Source organism: Ochotona princeps, chromosome 18, assembly GCF_030435755.1.
Source record: "Ochotona princeps isolate mOchPri1 chromosome 18, mOchPri1.hap1, whole genome shotgun sequence".
Lineage (NCBI taxonomy): Eukaryota > Metazoa > Chordata > Mammalia > Lagomorpha > Ochotonidae > Ochotona > Ochotona princeps.
In genome coordinates, this window is record NC_080849.1 from 38,853,399 (window position 1) to 38,869,713 (window position 16,315).

At 49.4% G+C, this 16,315-nt stretch overlaps 1 protein-coding gene across 1 annotated transcript in view; it reads right to left on the minus strand.

Annotated features, from left to right (window-relative positions):
• Positions 1-16,105, minus strand: part of TTC39C (tetratricopeptide repeat domain 39C) — a 93,965-nt gene extending 77,860 nt beyond the window's left edge. Inside the window, exon 1 of the mRNA XM_004579600.2 lies at positions 15,550-16,105. Within this exon, the coding sequence (XP_004579657.1) occupies positions 15,550-15,710 (161 nt within the window). The 5' untranslated portion in view covers positions 15,711-16,105. The remainder of the gene's footprint in view (positions 1-15,549) is intronic.
• Positions 16,106-16,315: the final 210 nt, after the last annotated feature.

A 16,315-nucleotide genomic window follows, 5' to 3' on the forward strand; every position in this document is an offset into this window, starting at 1 on the left:
TAACAGGGCTTTTTTGGAGACAGCAGTTTCAAGAGCATACACTCCGGCCAGGGGTATACCTTTTCTTCATCCTTTTAACTGGAGCTCGGGACAGTCTTTAGCTCTCTCACATGCAACCTGAGAATGACATCAATGCTTACCCACTGGACTGAGAGAACTGGCATCTGGGAGGAGATGCATAGGACACAAGGACTCATGAACAGAAAGCACTTATTACCCACCGGATCCCCACTCAGCATCATTCTCCGTGCAGGAGTCGTTCCAGCTAAGATCAAGAGCCTGTAGACAGGCCTATCCTCCTAGCTTTGTTTCAGTTCCTCTCCAGCCTTCCTTCCCTCCCACTGATACACTAGCAAACCCTGAAGGTCATTTATAGCAACTGATCTATTTTGAAATTAATCCTTCAGATTCAATTTCTTTTTCCTTCATCTGCCACTAATGTGTATCAAATATCTTCCTTCCTCTTCAGCATTAGCTCCTTCTCTATCTTGAGTCACACAGACAGATAAGCATCTCAGTCACTGCTTTTGGCACCTGCAGATGGCACTGAGAAGCAACTGGGGAACACTCGAGATGGCATTTCATCACCTAATGAAAAAGCCCTTCATGGAGGACTACTTAGCAAGCAGTGAAATGGATCAGGATGTTTTCATTATTTTCTCATCCTTGTTCTAACAAATTCCTTTGTGACGCGGCAATCATCTGCGAACGGCAGCAACAGTTTGGGGATTAAGCACACTCCTGTTTGCACAGCGATTCAACCACGCTGATTGCTGACCATCACTTAGGTCTTCGGGATGCTCTATTTTTCCGTTACAAAGTGTTTCAGAATGAGGCTCTAGGCACTAACTTCTTCATAAATTTCAGTAACTAGTTCTTTTTTTTTTTATTCATTGATTACATTGTATTATGTGATACAGTTTCGTTGGAACTGGGAATCACCCCACCCCTCCCCCCGCCCTCCCCCCATGTGGAATGTTCCACCTTGTTGCATATCCACTGATCAAGAACAGTTGAGAGTCCCTCTTTGCAAGCATAAACTAAACATAGAGTCCAACATCTTATAGTCCAATCTAGTTCCTCATCTTCCTGGGGAGTAACTAGTTCTTAAAAAAACCCAAGCAAACCCAGAGCATCCAGAGGTGGTCATGTAAGGCACCCCAAAAGGGAAAACCTTACTGTCTGTCTCGAGAGAGTGTGTTTCCCCCAATGACCACCGAAGACGAGGCTTGATGCAAAAGCAAGAGGCTTTATTTGATTACCAGCGCGCTGGGGCCAGGGCCAGTTCCTCACGCAGGAGCCTGAGCACACCAACCCGAGTCCTTTAATTACATTCTTTTTAAAGGCTAAGTCACAAGCAGGGAGGGGGGAGTCACATAATTAGGGGCTTTCCACTCCCAGGCCATAATTCTTGAGATGCCCATTCTAAGACCTCTCAGGTTTCTGGGCTATATTTTCTGAGACCCTTCCCATGCCTCATCAGGATACAGCTGCAGGAGCCCCTTATCTCTCAGACTCGCAGGTCATGTTTAGACTTCCTTACTCCCCTCCCTAATTGTAAAATGCCTGTTCAGCTATTCACTATTCTCCACCGCAAGCAGACTACAGCAGGCAAAAAACATTTTAGCAGAATATAGAAAGCAAAAGCAAGTTAAATCCTCTGGCCTTCCAATTCTGAATATTTCTTTTCAGTCATTATGCTCCAGGCCATCCACGTCTTCCTTTGGCTTCGGCAGAGCACAGGCAAGGAAGCTCCCCAAGGGTTCCCCTCACTATTGTTAGGTATCTTAACCTACAGTTTTTAACCGCCTTGAACTCTTTGATGAGCTTTTGTTTCTTCTTACAACCCAACATTTTTCAATCCAGAGAAAATCTCTCAATTTCCACTTATCCTCAATTATTCTCTCACTGGCCCAGCCCAGATCCAAAACACGACACAATGGCGAAAGAAAAACATCCGGGCAGCGTTTCCGCACTAGCAATTTCTCCAGAACAAAACATTTCTAAGAATTTTTCCACAGAAAGTCCCAACACTTGGCTAAATTATTCACCCCCCCTTTCCTTTTCTTTTTTCCTGTACTGTTTCAAGAATAATTTATTTTTGAGAGCTTTTATTTATTTACTTGAAAAGCAGAATTCAGGGTGGGGTGGGCAGCAAGAAAGAGAGAGAGGGAGAAGGAAAAAGATCTCCCATCTGTTGGTTTACTCCTCAAATGGCTACAATGCCCAGTATTGAGACAGGCTCAAGTCAGAAGCCAGAAGCTTCTTTCAGGTCTCCCATGTAGCTCCAGGGGCCCAAGCACCTGGGCCATCTTTTGCAGCTTTCCCACGTACCTTAGGAAGGAGCTTAGGTCAGAAGTGGAGCAGCCAGGATTTGAATGGGCATTCACACAGGATGTGGGTGTTACAGGTAGCATCTTTACATACAATGCCACCACGGCATTTGGATCATTCTTCCGAGTAATGTTATGTCTCATCAACCATCAACACAAAAATAACCAGATAGCGTCTGGATCCACATGGTTGATAGCTGAAGCAACCGGCATTCCATGTCTTTAAAAAGATTCTGAGGGCCAGTGCAGTAGCATAGCCAGCTGATCCCCTGTCTGTGACTCTGGCATCCCTTATGGGCACTGGTTCCCGTCCCAGTGTTTCAGTTCCAATTCAGCTCCCTGATGATGACCTGGGGAAGTGGCAGAGGATGGCCAAGGCCTTTGGCCCTGGACCCACGTGGGAGACTTAGAAGAGACTACTGACTCCCAGCTTTGGACCAGCCCAGCTCTGGTCATTGAGGCTATCTGGGGAGTGAACCAACAGATAGAAGATAGCTTCATCTCTGCTTCCCTCTCTGCGTGTGTGTGTAACTCTTTCAAGCAAAATAAATACATCTCCAAAAAAAACTCTGAGCAATTAAACTGATGTAAACCTGGGTAAATTGTGGAACAAAGTCAGAAGCTCAATTACGCAAAGAACTGCAGGACTAGAAAAGCCAGTCTTGGGATCGTTCAAGAGTCACGTCAGACAAGCAGGCGGCTGATGAATTCAACACGCTTCTACGCAGACCTAAATAAAGAAGTCTAGCAAGATTTGCAAGACACAAAGATATCAAGTTCTTTCTTGTTTCGGAGCTGACAACACTTAACTTGCCTTTTTGCAATTCACTGCTCCTAATGAGAGGCGGCAAAAACACTCAGGACCTGGGCGGTGACTCATCCTACGGGGAACAATCTTTTTTTTTTTTTTAAAGATTTATTCATTTTTATTACAGTCAGATATACAGAGAGGAGGAAAGACAGAGAGGAAGATCTTCTGTCCGATATTTCACTCCCCAAGTGAGCCGCAACAGGCCGATGCGCGCCGATCCGATGCTGGGAACCTGGAACCTCTTCCGGGTCTCCCATGTGGGTGCAGTGTCCCAATGCATTGGGCCGTCCTCAACTGCTTTCCCAGGCCACAAGCAGGGAGCTGGATGGGAAGTGGAGCTGCCGGCATTAGAACCGGCGCCCATATGGGATCCCGGGGCTTTCAAGGCGAGGTCTTTAGCCACTAGGCCACGCCGCCGGGCCCGGGAAACAATCTTAAAGAGGCCCACCAGCATGGCTTTCAGTTTAATCCCACCGCTTCTTTGTTCAATTTTGTCATGTCACAAATTCAACTTCAGTTTGGATGAAAAACATTTCTCTCTCTCCATTTTAAAAGCAGCAAAGATTGTGATAGAGGTTTAAGGATACAACCATTTACAAATCTGTTTCTCTTTGGAAGCTAGTTCACGCATAAATAATTTATATGAATTAAAGTAGAGAGCAGGGCTGCAGGGATGAGGTGGAAAGTGCAATTTCAAAGCAAAAGACAGTTATCAACATAACCAAATGGCCTCAGGGGAGAGTGTGGCAAGTGCCACCCACATGCAAGCACTGGCAAGCCAAAGCATCATGATCAGTGCCATCAAGCCCCACCCAGCAAGGAAAACTCTGGTGCAACTCAGCCTGCAAGAGCAGGTTGCGCTCACAAGTATTATGGGATGCAGCTGCTGTTTTTGCTAAGGCTGGGATCAGGGAAAGCTCTGTAACAAACCCTGTGGGCCTTTTGTTTCTACTCGGAAGTCACCAAAGAAGTCCTTGGTGTTACCCCCTCATCATGTAGAGGACTAACTTTCAAGCGATGTTTCAGTGGCTAAATACTTGCCTTGCACACACCAGGATCCCACATGCACACTGGTTCATGTTCCAGCTGCTCCACTTCCCATCCAGCTCCCTGCTTGTGGCCTGGGGAAGCAATCAAGGACAGCCCAAAGTCTTGGGATCCTGCACCTGCATGGGAGACCCAGAAGAAGGTCCTGGCTCCTAGCTTCGCATCAGCTCAGCTGCAGCCATTGCAGTTACTTGGGGAGTGATTCATTGGACGGAAGATCTTTTCTCTGCCTCTCTTTCTCTCTGTAAATCTGCCTTTCCAATAAAATAAACCAATAAAAAAGCTCACTTCTGTGGTGGTCCCTTGGGCTGCATATCTTCAGGATAATTTACACCCTCATTCTTGGGGATTTGTACCTTTAAAAGAATTTTTTTTAACACTGCTTTAATGTTCATAATCCACTTCCCAGGAAGGATGCAGGCCAGCATACAGTCTGAACTTCAAAGTCAGGAAAACCTGAGTGCTGCCAGGGCCAGGAAAGCAAGCCCTGGGGAATAGTCTCCCTGAAGCCAGAGAGACATAAGTCCCACAGGCTAGTGCTTGCACTGCAAAGGCAGATGGCAAGGGCCCTCACTGGTTCTCCAGCCCTGCAATGAGAGACGACAGAGGGTGACAATACTGTCATCCTTTTAGGAGCTCTCTGGACCTGAGAAGCAATGTGTGTGAGAACGGGAAAGCTGCTTGTGAGCAGCCAGAAACCTGTGGGGCCCAGCCTGGGCTCTTCAGCCTGCAGGGACCTCCACCCGGGCTTCAGCCTAGCCCATGTGCTGACAGAGGCATCGGAGGCCACCTACGCCCTCTTTCAGCAACAGCTGGGCCAGTCAGGATGCCTCTCCCCTTCCCACAGCCTGATTTGGCTAAGAGAAAGTCATCACCCCCAGGAATCCAGCTACTGAGTCCACACCTTGTCTTTTTTTTTTAAGACTTATTTATTTTTGTTGGAAAGTCAGATATATAGAAAGAAGGAGAAACAAACATTTTCTGCCCGCTGATTCACTCCCCAAGTGGCCGCAACAGCCCAAGCTGAGCCAAGCAGAGCCAATCCGAAGCCAGGAGCCAGGAGCCTCCTCCGGGTCTCTCACGTAGGTGTAGGGTCCCAGGGCTTTGGGCCGTCCTCGACTGCTTTCCCAGGCCACAAGCAGGGAGATGGATGGGAAGTGGAGCCACCGGGATTAGAACCGGTGCCCATATGGGATCCCAGTGCGTGTAAGGTGAGGATTTTAATCACTAGGCTACCGCATCAGCCCCAAACTTTGTCCTAAACTTCCTAGCTCTGAGCTCAGAGCTTCTCAGCAGGGGTGTTTTGAAAACCTATGGGGCCTTGTGGGAGTGATATGGCAAATGTAAATAATGGGCCCAGGCAGCAAGGCATCCTGCAGTGTGGGCTACCTTCTAATACACTGTCTCCCACGCTATACCACTCTGAAACATCTGAAATTCACATGAATAAAGAACCAGTCAATTACTCATTTCTAGAACCTATCTCCATTCACCCATAAAACACAATGTCCCCTGCTGGCTACAGGGAGTTAGTTCCAAGCGCCACAGAAAGTACCAAGATTCTGAAATGCTCAAGTGCCTGATGAGAAATGGCATAGTATGTGCATGGCATGCACACAAATCCTCCTGTATAGCTGAATTCACCTCCAGGTATCTTACAGCACCTAACACAACACTCGTATCTCACTCCATTCATGCGGATTCAGTACAGTACTCAGAGCGTGGCAAATTCAAGTTTTGCTTCCCAGGGCTTTCCAGAACTTTGTTTTTGCTTTAAAGACTTATTTTTATTTAAAAGCTAGAGTGAAAGAGGGGATACAGAGAGGTCTTTCATTCACTGATTCACTCCCCAAATGGCCTCAATGGCCAGAGCTACGCCAATCTGAAGCCAGGAGATTCCTCCAGGTCTCCTATACAGATGCAGGGTCCCAAGGTCCCAAAGACGAGCCATCCTCCACTGCTTTCCCAGGCCACAAGCAGGGAGCTGAATCAGAAGTGGAGCAGCAGGGACACAAACCAGCACCCATATGGCATGCTGGCACTAGCACATAGAGGCTTAGTCTAGCATCCCAGGGTCCAGCCCCATAGAATTTTTTCAGAGTATTTTTGACCCACTATTGGTTGAATCTACAGATGTGGAAACAGCTGTATTCCTTGCAGAGTTTAAATATCTACTTTATCAGGATTTTTTCACAAATGGAAGAAAATCATGTGACCAAAAAGTAAACACTGCCTGTGGGTGTGAACTGCCAACCACGATGCCAGTCTGCTTCTGCAGCTGTCACATGCTGATGTTCAACAGGGACGCAAAAAGCTCCTGGTAATATGCTTATAACTGTTGAACACATGAAATATTGGATACCAATGAATTTAATCAATACATGTATAGCATTATTGGCATCCAAAAATCTTAAGAATTTATAACATATTGAAATTTATATCATGAATATTATATATTGATTGTGATTCTCATTTTTAAGATTTATTTATTTAAAGGCAGCATGAGCAAAACAGAGGGAGAGACAGAAAGAAAGGTATCTTCTATCTTCTGCTTCACTCTCCAAGTGACCACAACAGCCAGAGCCAAACAGCCAACAGGCCAAAGCCATGGACTGTGAATTCCACCTGGGTCTCTCCCCACATGGGCGGCAGGAGTCCAAGTACTTGGGCTACCTTCTGCTGCCTTCCCAGGTGTAACAGCAGGGAGCTGGGTTAACAGCTGAGTTGGCTTCCCAAAATGAGACGCAGGCACCCCAAATGATGGCTTAAGCCAGTGCATGACAACCTCCTGTTGTATGAGCATTTGCATTTTATACCCACACATGCACTCCATGACGAATTTTCACTTCGCTTTGATAATACAATTTGGCCATTCCATTGACTGCATGTGTCAGTAGGTTATTCCACCCACTCTCTTCATCGAAGGATCAGGTAACTTACAAACTCACTGTTACCTACAGAGAGCACTGGGGGATCTGACACAGCACAGAGCTGCCTCTTTAGGAAGCACCACTTCCCTGTTTTCCCAGGTTCTTCCTGCAACCTGGGACTCTTGGGGCCTGGCAGTTACATCTGTGCCTTCTCATGCCAGGGCACTTGGCAGCACCAACAGCTGGGGGCTGCCATGACCTGGGAGAGAAATGAGAGATGAAAACTCTTGAGAGAGGAAAGCCTGCTGGTTTCCTGTTTGTGGGACTGAACTCAGCTCAGTAGGACAGCTGCGTTCCCCAGAGCTACCCTGCCCAGGCCAGGGCCCTACCAAACTGGAAGCCCATGGCAAAGCCCAGCTATATTCTGTGGCAACCCTGATTCTACCAACCCCCTTACTTAGCCAAGTAGTCTGGGACACCCAGAAAGAAAAAAGCTGCTGGGACTGGATGAGGAGCTCCTTAGCTGCTGCTGAGAAACTAGAGCATCCCCCTAGGGCCTCTCTGGAGCATCCCAAATTGGGTCAAGAGACACCCCTTTGGTGTCAGCCAGGGAGGGGGCAATGAGAAGACAGGACTTGCAGGGTTCTTATGGGCAACACCTGCTGCCTGGCAAATAAAACGGAGGCGCCCTGCTTTATAACACATGCTGGTCCCCACACAATCCCAACAACTTGGGGAAGGCGGAAAAGGCAGGGGAGGCCTGGAGAGCAAGCCCAGGCATTACTGTGTCCAGAGCTTTTCTCCTCTCTTAGGCAGGCTGCACAAAGGCGAGGCTGGGAGGATTCTCACAACTGAGCAACTGGCCTCCCTAACTGGATGACACACAATTCTCCACACAGCCTGAGACAGGAAGTGGTATGAAGAGCAGCGAGCGGAGAGGGGAGGAAACGCCAGGCCCAGGGGCTGGGCCTTAGGGTAACCAAAGGCTGGCAGCCACCTGTGGTTTAAGACTGGAGAAGAGGGCAGCCTATTCCCTGAGGGTGGAGTGTCTGACGACTTCAGGAGTGGCCTCCAGGTGGCAGGGGTGATACAGGAGTTATGTCACTGTATCAGGCCCACTGACACAGGAGTTATGTCAGCAGTGTAAATGCCTTTCTCTGGGAAAGACCAGTGACAGAGCCAGCAGGGCCAATACCTGCTGCCAGGCCTGGGGCTAAAAGAAGATACCCAGGGCTGGGAAGGTGGCATGGTGGGGGGCAGAAGGGGAGAGCAGGCAAGGGAAGGCCAGCTGCGGGGAGCCTGGCACTTAGCAAGCCTGGCTGGCAGCTTGGTTAGATGTGGATGATGGGGTGGGGGACAAGCCACCCCAACCAGGGACTTCACCATCTTCCAGCTCTGGACAGGAGGAAGGGCGTGATCGGCTCATTTGAGGAGTGTCTGAATGCAAACAGGAGGTAAGCAACACCTGTTTGCAGCCCAGCCACGCGCTCCCCCTCTCCCCACACCCAGCAGTCACTCAACCCGCAGCACAGATGCCAATGGAGACAGACACTTCCTGCTCTCCAGTCCCTACTGTGTAACTTACGGCCTTCCTGTAAGGCAGGGAACCGCTATCTGCTCTCTCGTATGTGGCTCCTGTGTTCTGAAATTCTTGAGCAAGGAACAAGAGATGGGGAAAGCAAGCTTAGCAAGCACGGGCAAAACTAGGTGGTCACCTGCCCACCATCTTTACTCAAGAAAAGCCCTGTCTCCATCTCCACATTGATCTCAGGGAGGCCAACTCTATACTTTGCACAGCAACTTTCTGAATATCTTGATACAAAAATGTCTAGCAACAGATACTTTTCAGGAACTGGAATGCATTATCCTCAAGGCTCAACCCAGTTTGATTCCAAACTGGACCAAGTTGTAGGCGTATGCATGGATTTAGGGTGCTGGCAACATGGAAAGGGCTGAAACAGGCAGAGCCAGCCCCCTTACCCAGGACCCCCAGTGGATGGCAAAAACTGCAAATGTCTCTAAATCCTACATATACCAGGATTCTGCCCCCACTCCATTATATACATAACTGAAAAAGCTTCATTTGCAACTCAGCCACAGTATGACATGAACAACAGTAGCCAGGGATGAAGCAGAGCAACTATAATATAGTTCAGAAAGATTTATACATTGCTTATCTCTGAAATGTTCCTTTTGACATTTTCAGGCCACAGCTGCCTGCAGGTTAGTGACATCATGCAAAGCCACGCTGCAGGGAAGGGGCGGGGGATGGGAGGGGCTGCTCTCTAGGACAGAGCATTCTCTCTAGGAGAGAACCTCCCTCCTCCCGACAGAACCCCATCCTGGTCCATGGTGTGCAGCAGTACAGGACACAATTCTGAAACAACAGGTGAATTCATCTCTCCCACACAGCCCCTTGCTTCCCTGCTTCTCCCACATGTGCTCTCCTTGAGCCTTTTTCAGTATCAGCTTTTCTTGAAAGTCCCCTGCTGTTGCTGAGTACGTAGGAGTATGTTCCCTGGCAAAGGAGACTGGGAGCAAAAAGGGTTATTTTAGCAGCCACAGCAGCCTGTGTGAATCCCGGAATACCACGATATATTCAGGGGGTCTTCAAGTGGTTTCACACAACTAGAGCACAAAATGCTCCCTGCTTCAGCTGTCTTGCCCCCTCTTTGTTTTCACCCGCATCAGAACTCCCCCAGCCAGGGATGCTCATGAACAGTGAGCAGAGCAGACACGACTCCAAGCAAAGAGATTCTCTCAGGGTTCACATCTCGAACTCCACGAAGGTACGTACATATACACATGCCAGCATAGGTATTCTGCTTTCCTAATTACTTCCTCCGAACTCTCCCAACACCCCACAGGCAGCTGCGTTTTTCAAAGAACCTCAATTAAGCCAGATGAATCTTTAATGAATATTTAATTGGGACCTTTTCCAATAGTGTGATGGACGGAAGGGAAAAAAAAGATGAGCTTTTTCACAAACACAACACTGAGCTGCGCAGGGTGGAGAATGGCAGCAGATGAGTTTCCAGTTGCTCTGCCTGTTTCCTTCAACCGTTTCTGCTTTCTGTTGTTTCTCCCTGCCTTGCATTCCTGCATCGCAGACTCCCCTGAGGACACGTGCAGCGATGGCTGCTGTCTGTGAGCAGCCGGAGTATCCAGAAACAAGAGTGCCTTGCAGGTGCCCATTAGTACTGTTCTCTGGAGTCTGGAGGCTCAGAGACTTGCTGCCCCAATGCTTCTCACACACACCTGTAAGTCTTCCCAGAGAAGCCTATGGACTGAACCATGCTTTTCGGTTTCTTGGCTTTCGTTTCATTTTCTGCAAAAGGCTAGGGAATAGGCATGCGAGGCTATGCAGACCCTCTGCTTGATGAGAACGACTCTTTTTGAATTTGCAGTGCAAAAGTAGCCATAGACCATCAGAACCAATGAATCAGGCTGTGTTCCAATAAAACTTTATTTACAAAAAACAGGTAGCAGGCCAAATTTGGCCCATAAGCCAAGGTTTGCCAACCACTGAGATAACAATGAACTATTCCTATGGGAGTACTGGCCCCATAGTCAACACGTTCACCAAATAAGACCACAGATCTCATGTCTTTGTCATGTGCCATGAACTGCAGCAATTTAGGACCCACAGATTCATACACACACACACACACACAAACTCCACCATGAATTTCTCTGGCTCTTCATCTTTAATACGCTTTTGCCATTTTAGAATTTAAAATGGATCTCCAACTATATGCTAATTCTATCTCCAGGACATATGTATCATCATGCATGCTGGCTACCAGGGCACATTCAGAATAAAAACCATTATATGATGATTTGACATTAGCTAAATAGAACTTTATGATGATATTGGAAGCCAGGGACTCTTAGGTACTCTTAAGAGTAGTGACTGCAGGTGTCAAGACTTAGAGCAGGAGATAGGACAGAGGCCTCCAGTGGAAGAAGAGAGCCTAAACATAAGGACTCCAAAAGTAGCAAGGGAAAGATCTGTTGCACCAGCAGCCCCCCACAGCTCAGTGACTTCCTCTCTCCTTCCAGTCCCTTGGCTTGAGCAACATTTCAAGTCAAAGAGAGAAAAGATGGTGACGTTAGGGCCCCAAAGACCCCAAGCAGGCAGGAGTTTATTACAGCTGGGATGGCCATGCTGTGGACCAGGCTCACAGAGAAAAGTGAGTTGGACAGACACCGAGTGGCAATGCAACAATAAAACAGCACTGACTTACAAGAAGAATAGGCCAGCCAGTGGGGAGAAAGAAACGGCAGGTGCAGAATGAGCCATCTAACATGCAAGTCCAGTCACCCTGACTCACAGACCTGACCCCCTCTTCTCCCAGCGCCCTTTTATGGCACCAGGCAGGCTGCTCACTTGTCACCTCCTAGACATCTCTACATTCTCCTTTCTCCTGCCCCTGCTCCTCCCAACTCTTACCCACACACCTGACTGGGATGTGTCCAACTTGACACTCAGATATCATTACCCCTGCAAAACAGGCCTGCGAGCGGAGCTGGGTGGCACTCCTCTGCCATATGCTTCTAGCCTTCCTATGCCTGCCAACCTTATCCACTAAAATCCAGCCCCTGCTGTGTGTGCATAACCCATGGTCTATTTTACTGTGTGCACGTGGAGCTAAGGGTCACAGCCTCTGTGTGTGTGTGTGTGTGTGTGTGTGTGTGTGTGTGTGTGTGTGTGTGTTGTGTTCTGCTGGATTAGAGCATTGAGCCCAAAGACCAAGCAAGATCAGGAGTTTGAGTTCAGGTAGGGGACATCACAAATTTGCAACTGTATACCCTTGGACTCAAAAGGCCCCAAAGGAGCACACATCTATCCGGTAATTGTAGAAATATCTCCTAGATGGGGCAGCCTGTCACTGTATTATTGCTACTGTCATGACAGAGTTAGAGGCCAGAAAAGTCCTCTACTGTGCTGACATTTCCAATTCCAAAATGTACAATATCTGAACTATGGAATCAGATTTTTCACTCAATGACCTTCACGTAAACACTTTCTACTTCTATTCATATAGTCTGTTTCTATAAAGCAACCATTTGTCATAAGGCAGTTCTTGATGGAATTTTAAAAATTTAAATTTTTATTTGGTCAAAAGGCAGACAGGCAGAAAAACAGAGAGAGAGAAACAATGAGAGAGAGAATGTTCTAGCCACTGGTTCACTTCACAAATGCCTAAACAGCAGGGTCTGGGTCAGGCCAAAGCTAAGATCAGGGAACTCAATCCAGGTCTCCCACAGGGGTACCAAGAGCCATCACCACTGTTGCCCAGGATCTGCATTAGTAAAATGCTAGAGTCAGGAGCCAGTGTAGGAGACTGAACCTTGGGCACAGCTATGTGCAACAGAAGCATTTGAACCGCTAGGCTAAACGTCAGCTCCCCTTTGATCAATCCTGTATCATCCTCTGTTTGAGATGCAGCAGGAGAAGATGTCCTTCAAGCTTTAACAAAAATGAAACTGTTAACGCCAGATGCAAAGCATGTGCCTGTAACAAAGGGGCAGCAGGAAGTTTACCAGGAAGAGGAGACCAGCCACCTGCGACCAACACAGTCCGGTCAAACCCTTTGCTGCAGATAAACTGGGCCAGAGGGCTTGCACAGACACTGGTCACCTGTTGAACCAGGGAGCAGGCCATGCAATGTTGGGACAGGAAGGGAAGTTTCGCGACGCATAGTAGAATTTTAACTTAAGGATCTTTAACTTTTTAACTGACACATTAAAAACTCTACATCTCTGTGATTCAATGCATGAATACTTTGTATAATATTCAATCAGGGCAAACATACCTATCTCCTCAAACATTCATCATGCCCTTTGCGGTGCAAACATTCAAAATCCTCTTATTTGCTTTTTTTACTACAACACATTATTATTATTATTATTATTATTATTATCATTAGCCACCTTGCTATGCAATAACTTTGTGCGCCTCTCTAGCTCTTATCCAACAGAGGACTTGTCACTCCTAACTACAATTTTGTACTTGTCAATCATGCTGGCCACCCTCTAACTCTTTCAAACCAATGTGGCCACCAATCTACTCTCACTTAAATCTTTCAGCTGGAATATAGAACGTGACCTGCAAGTCACCTGCAAACTCTGCGGTCAAGATGAGAGCATAGGATTAGACAGGAAAGCATTAAATACAAAAGCTAGCAGGTATGCAGTGATGGCTCACCCTGGGGCACACACCTCACGTTGGGGCTCTTCATCCCAACAGCCACACCATGGGGTCAGATCTGCTACTCCTCTCTTATCAGCAAAGAAACAGACTTTGAGAAGCCCAAGTGCGCAGCTACAAAAGTGTTATTCTGGGATTGGAACCCTAGCAGCTGGAGTGAGGCTTTTGGCCACCCCTCTGGGCACCTCTGTGTTAACAGAGAGCAGAAGCACACTTGGAAAAGAGCGAAGACTACAGTGACTTTCTACACCACAAACAAAACAGTTGGAGCAAGGGAAGGCTAGTAGGGTAACACCATCACCCTCTACTACCCTCCCTATCACCCAGGAAAAAGCTCTGATGTGGCAGGAAAACAAAGTCACAAGGCAGACAACACAAAGTAACACATTTCATGAGGGAGGCAGAACAGGCAAGTTGAGAGTGCCTGATTTAGAAGCGGAGCGCTTGCATCTCAGAATCTCAGCTCCCTCCCTGTGGGGCTGTCAGGAGCAGCTACACCTCACTCCTCCCACTGTGAACAGTGAGAACATACAAGGAAATTTGTCTAGCACTGTGCTTGGCAGAGAACAGGTACCACAGCATTTTTTCCCTCCCTTATCTCCAGTTCCCATTCCCAAACACAAGCACTTCGCTCCAGCTCCCAGCCATAAATAGTAAAGCCTGTATGGACACCTCCTTCATGTCCCTGCAACACAGGCTCACTTACAAAACACCTGAAAGATAATGTAGGTCCCTGTGGCCCAGCCCTGCCTCCTGTGCACTGCACACCATTGGGGGACAGGAGGCAAAGGTTTCTTACTTTGAACAGAAAGAGAACAACAGGGTAGCAGTTCAGCAGTTTAGGTATGCTACAGTTGCAGTGAAGGAGCTGAGGGTGGGGAGTGGAGAGGACCATTAAAAAACAAGATAGATTGCAATTCGCTTGGCCATCTCTCAGCAACTAACTCATCAGTGATGGTAATCTTCAGAAGGTCTCCACACACCCAACTTTCTTAGGACACAAAGCTGCAGGTTTAAAGTCAGAGCCCGGTACACAAAACATTCTAAAGGCTAAAAAAATTTCACAAGGAAAAAAAAAAGGCCCACTACAGAAGAGGCCATGAGACAAACAAATCTTTTAAATCTTCCACCAACAGTAGGCTTTAAGGAAATTCCCGCCTGACCTGGGAGCTTTGCACGCTTGAAAAATAAAACACCTTGTAAAGCCAAGTTTTTCTTTGCAGCCCCAAAGGGGTAGGGGCAAGAGGTGTTGGGAAGCTCATTTAAAAGTCAAATCGCTTGAGTGAGAAGTGCCCTGCTGCGCCAGGAAGCCTATGGGAGCTGGGCTGGGCAGAAAGCGCCCTCCAGTGAGATGTGGAAACCCCAGGCGTCAGCACCTCAGTGTCATTTCCCTGCTAACTGCGCTCCCAGACCAACTGCACTCGGGCGCTGGCACTCCAGCCAAACTCCAGAGGCTGCGTGGCAGCAGCGCCTCCTCCGCAGCCCTTTGCGTTGTCAACCCGCCAAGGGCAAATCGCAAACTTGTGCCTTAAAACCAGAAAGAGAATGATGACTCTGGTCCCCAAAAGCATAAGGCTCCTCCCATATCTACAAAAGAAACTACCAGGTTTCAGCTCTTTTGTTTGTATCTTTTTAAAGGGAGAAAAAAAATAACGGAACACATGTATATTCCCTTTCAAATTTACGTATTTTTAAAGCACCCCCCCCCCCAATTTCCTTCTCTTTGGAAGTTAGAGGAATTCTGAATAAACACGCTTACTTGGGAGACAGCACGATTTGGAAGAATGAGTTTTTGGAGCAGAGCTGGGCTGAGGTGGTAAAATTCTTGCACGACCACGCACTTAAACGCATGTCTGTTCCCAAACAATGCAAGCGCCTGGAGCGCACCATGACGCGAAAGCAACGCGAGGCGCCAAGCACGGCACGCTGCGTTCGTGTGTGTGCTCCGGGGTACAAAGGGTGCCCCTCAACGCACGAGCGCTAGTGGCCGCCCCGCCAAATCCTGGGCTCGCCGCAGCGTCGGAGGGTTAACGGGCTGGGGCAGCGGTAGCCGGAGGGGGTACAGCCCGGGAGAGGGCGAGGCTGGGACAAAAAGTGCGGCGATGCTGCAGGGGAGTGCTGCGGGTCCCGGGGAGCGAGAACACAGCCGAGAGGGGGTGGAGTGGAACGGGGCGAACGGTGCCGGCTCGGGGCCGAGGGACAGCTGGCAGGGGCCTCGGGGTGCGGAGTCGCAGGTGGAAGCGCGCAAGCGGACGGTAGGGGCGCGCGGGTCACCTGTATTGTTTGAAAAGCTGGTCCGATTCCCTGAAGCCGTTGTTGAGCAGCATGTTGATGCCGGCCAGGGCCAGCTCGGCGTCCTGCAAGGGCGCCGACTCCTCCGTGGCCGAGTCTGCGTCGTCCCGCCGCCGCGGCCGCTGCTGCTCGGAGCCGGCCATGGGGCGCGAGGCCCTGCGCTGTCGCTGGGGCGAGGTCGGCCAGCGGCTGCTGCGGCCCCGCGCGCGCGCGCGCCCGGAACCCGGCTGCACCTGCCCCAGCCGAGCGCAGCGGGCGGCGGGGGCGGGGAGGGGCGCGGAGGGAGGAGCCGGGCAGGGCTGCGGCGCGGCGGGGGATTACTCAGCAACCGCCCGCGCTGCCCTCGCTCCCTCCTAAACGCTGGCTCCCGCGGGCACCGAATCGGATCCGTTTCCGGGTGCCTCTAACCGAGCCGAGCCGGTGTCCGAGCGGCCGCCTCCGCCGCTACCCCCGCTTCCTGCAGCCCCCGCGCGCCGCCCGGTCCCCACACGCGTCCCCGGGCCAGCGCGCGCGAGGCCGCTCGGACCACGCGCGGCCCCGATAGGGCTGGACCTGAAAGTCTGAGGGGAAGCACCGCTGAGCCGAAGCAAAGCCAACGAGTTAGGAAGGGACACGAGCAACTCCGCCTGGTCCGTGGGGAAGGCACCCGCAAGGCTGCAGACCGGCTAGCCGCGGCCAGGAGCTTTGGCCACGAGTGCTTGCAATCCGGGATGGCCAGCGCCCGTGACACCCCCAACTTCATCTCCAC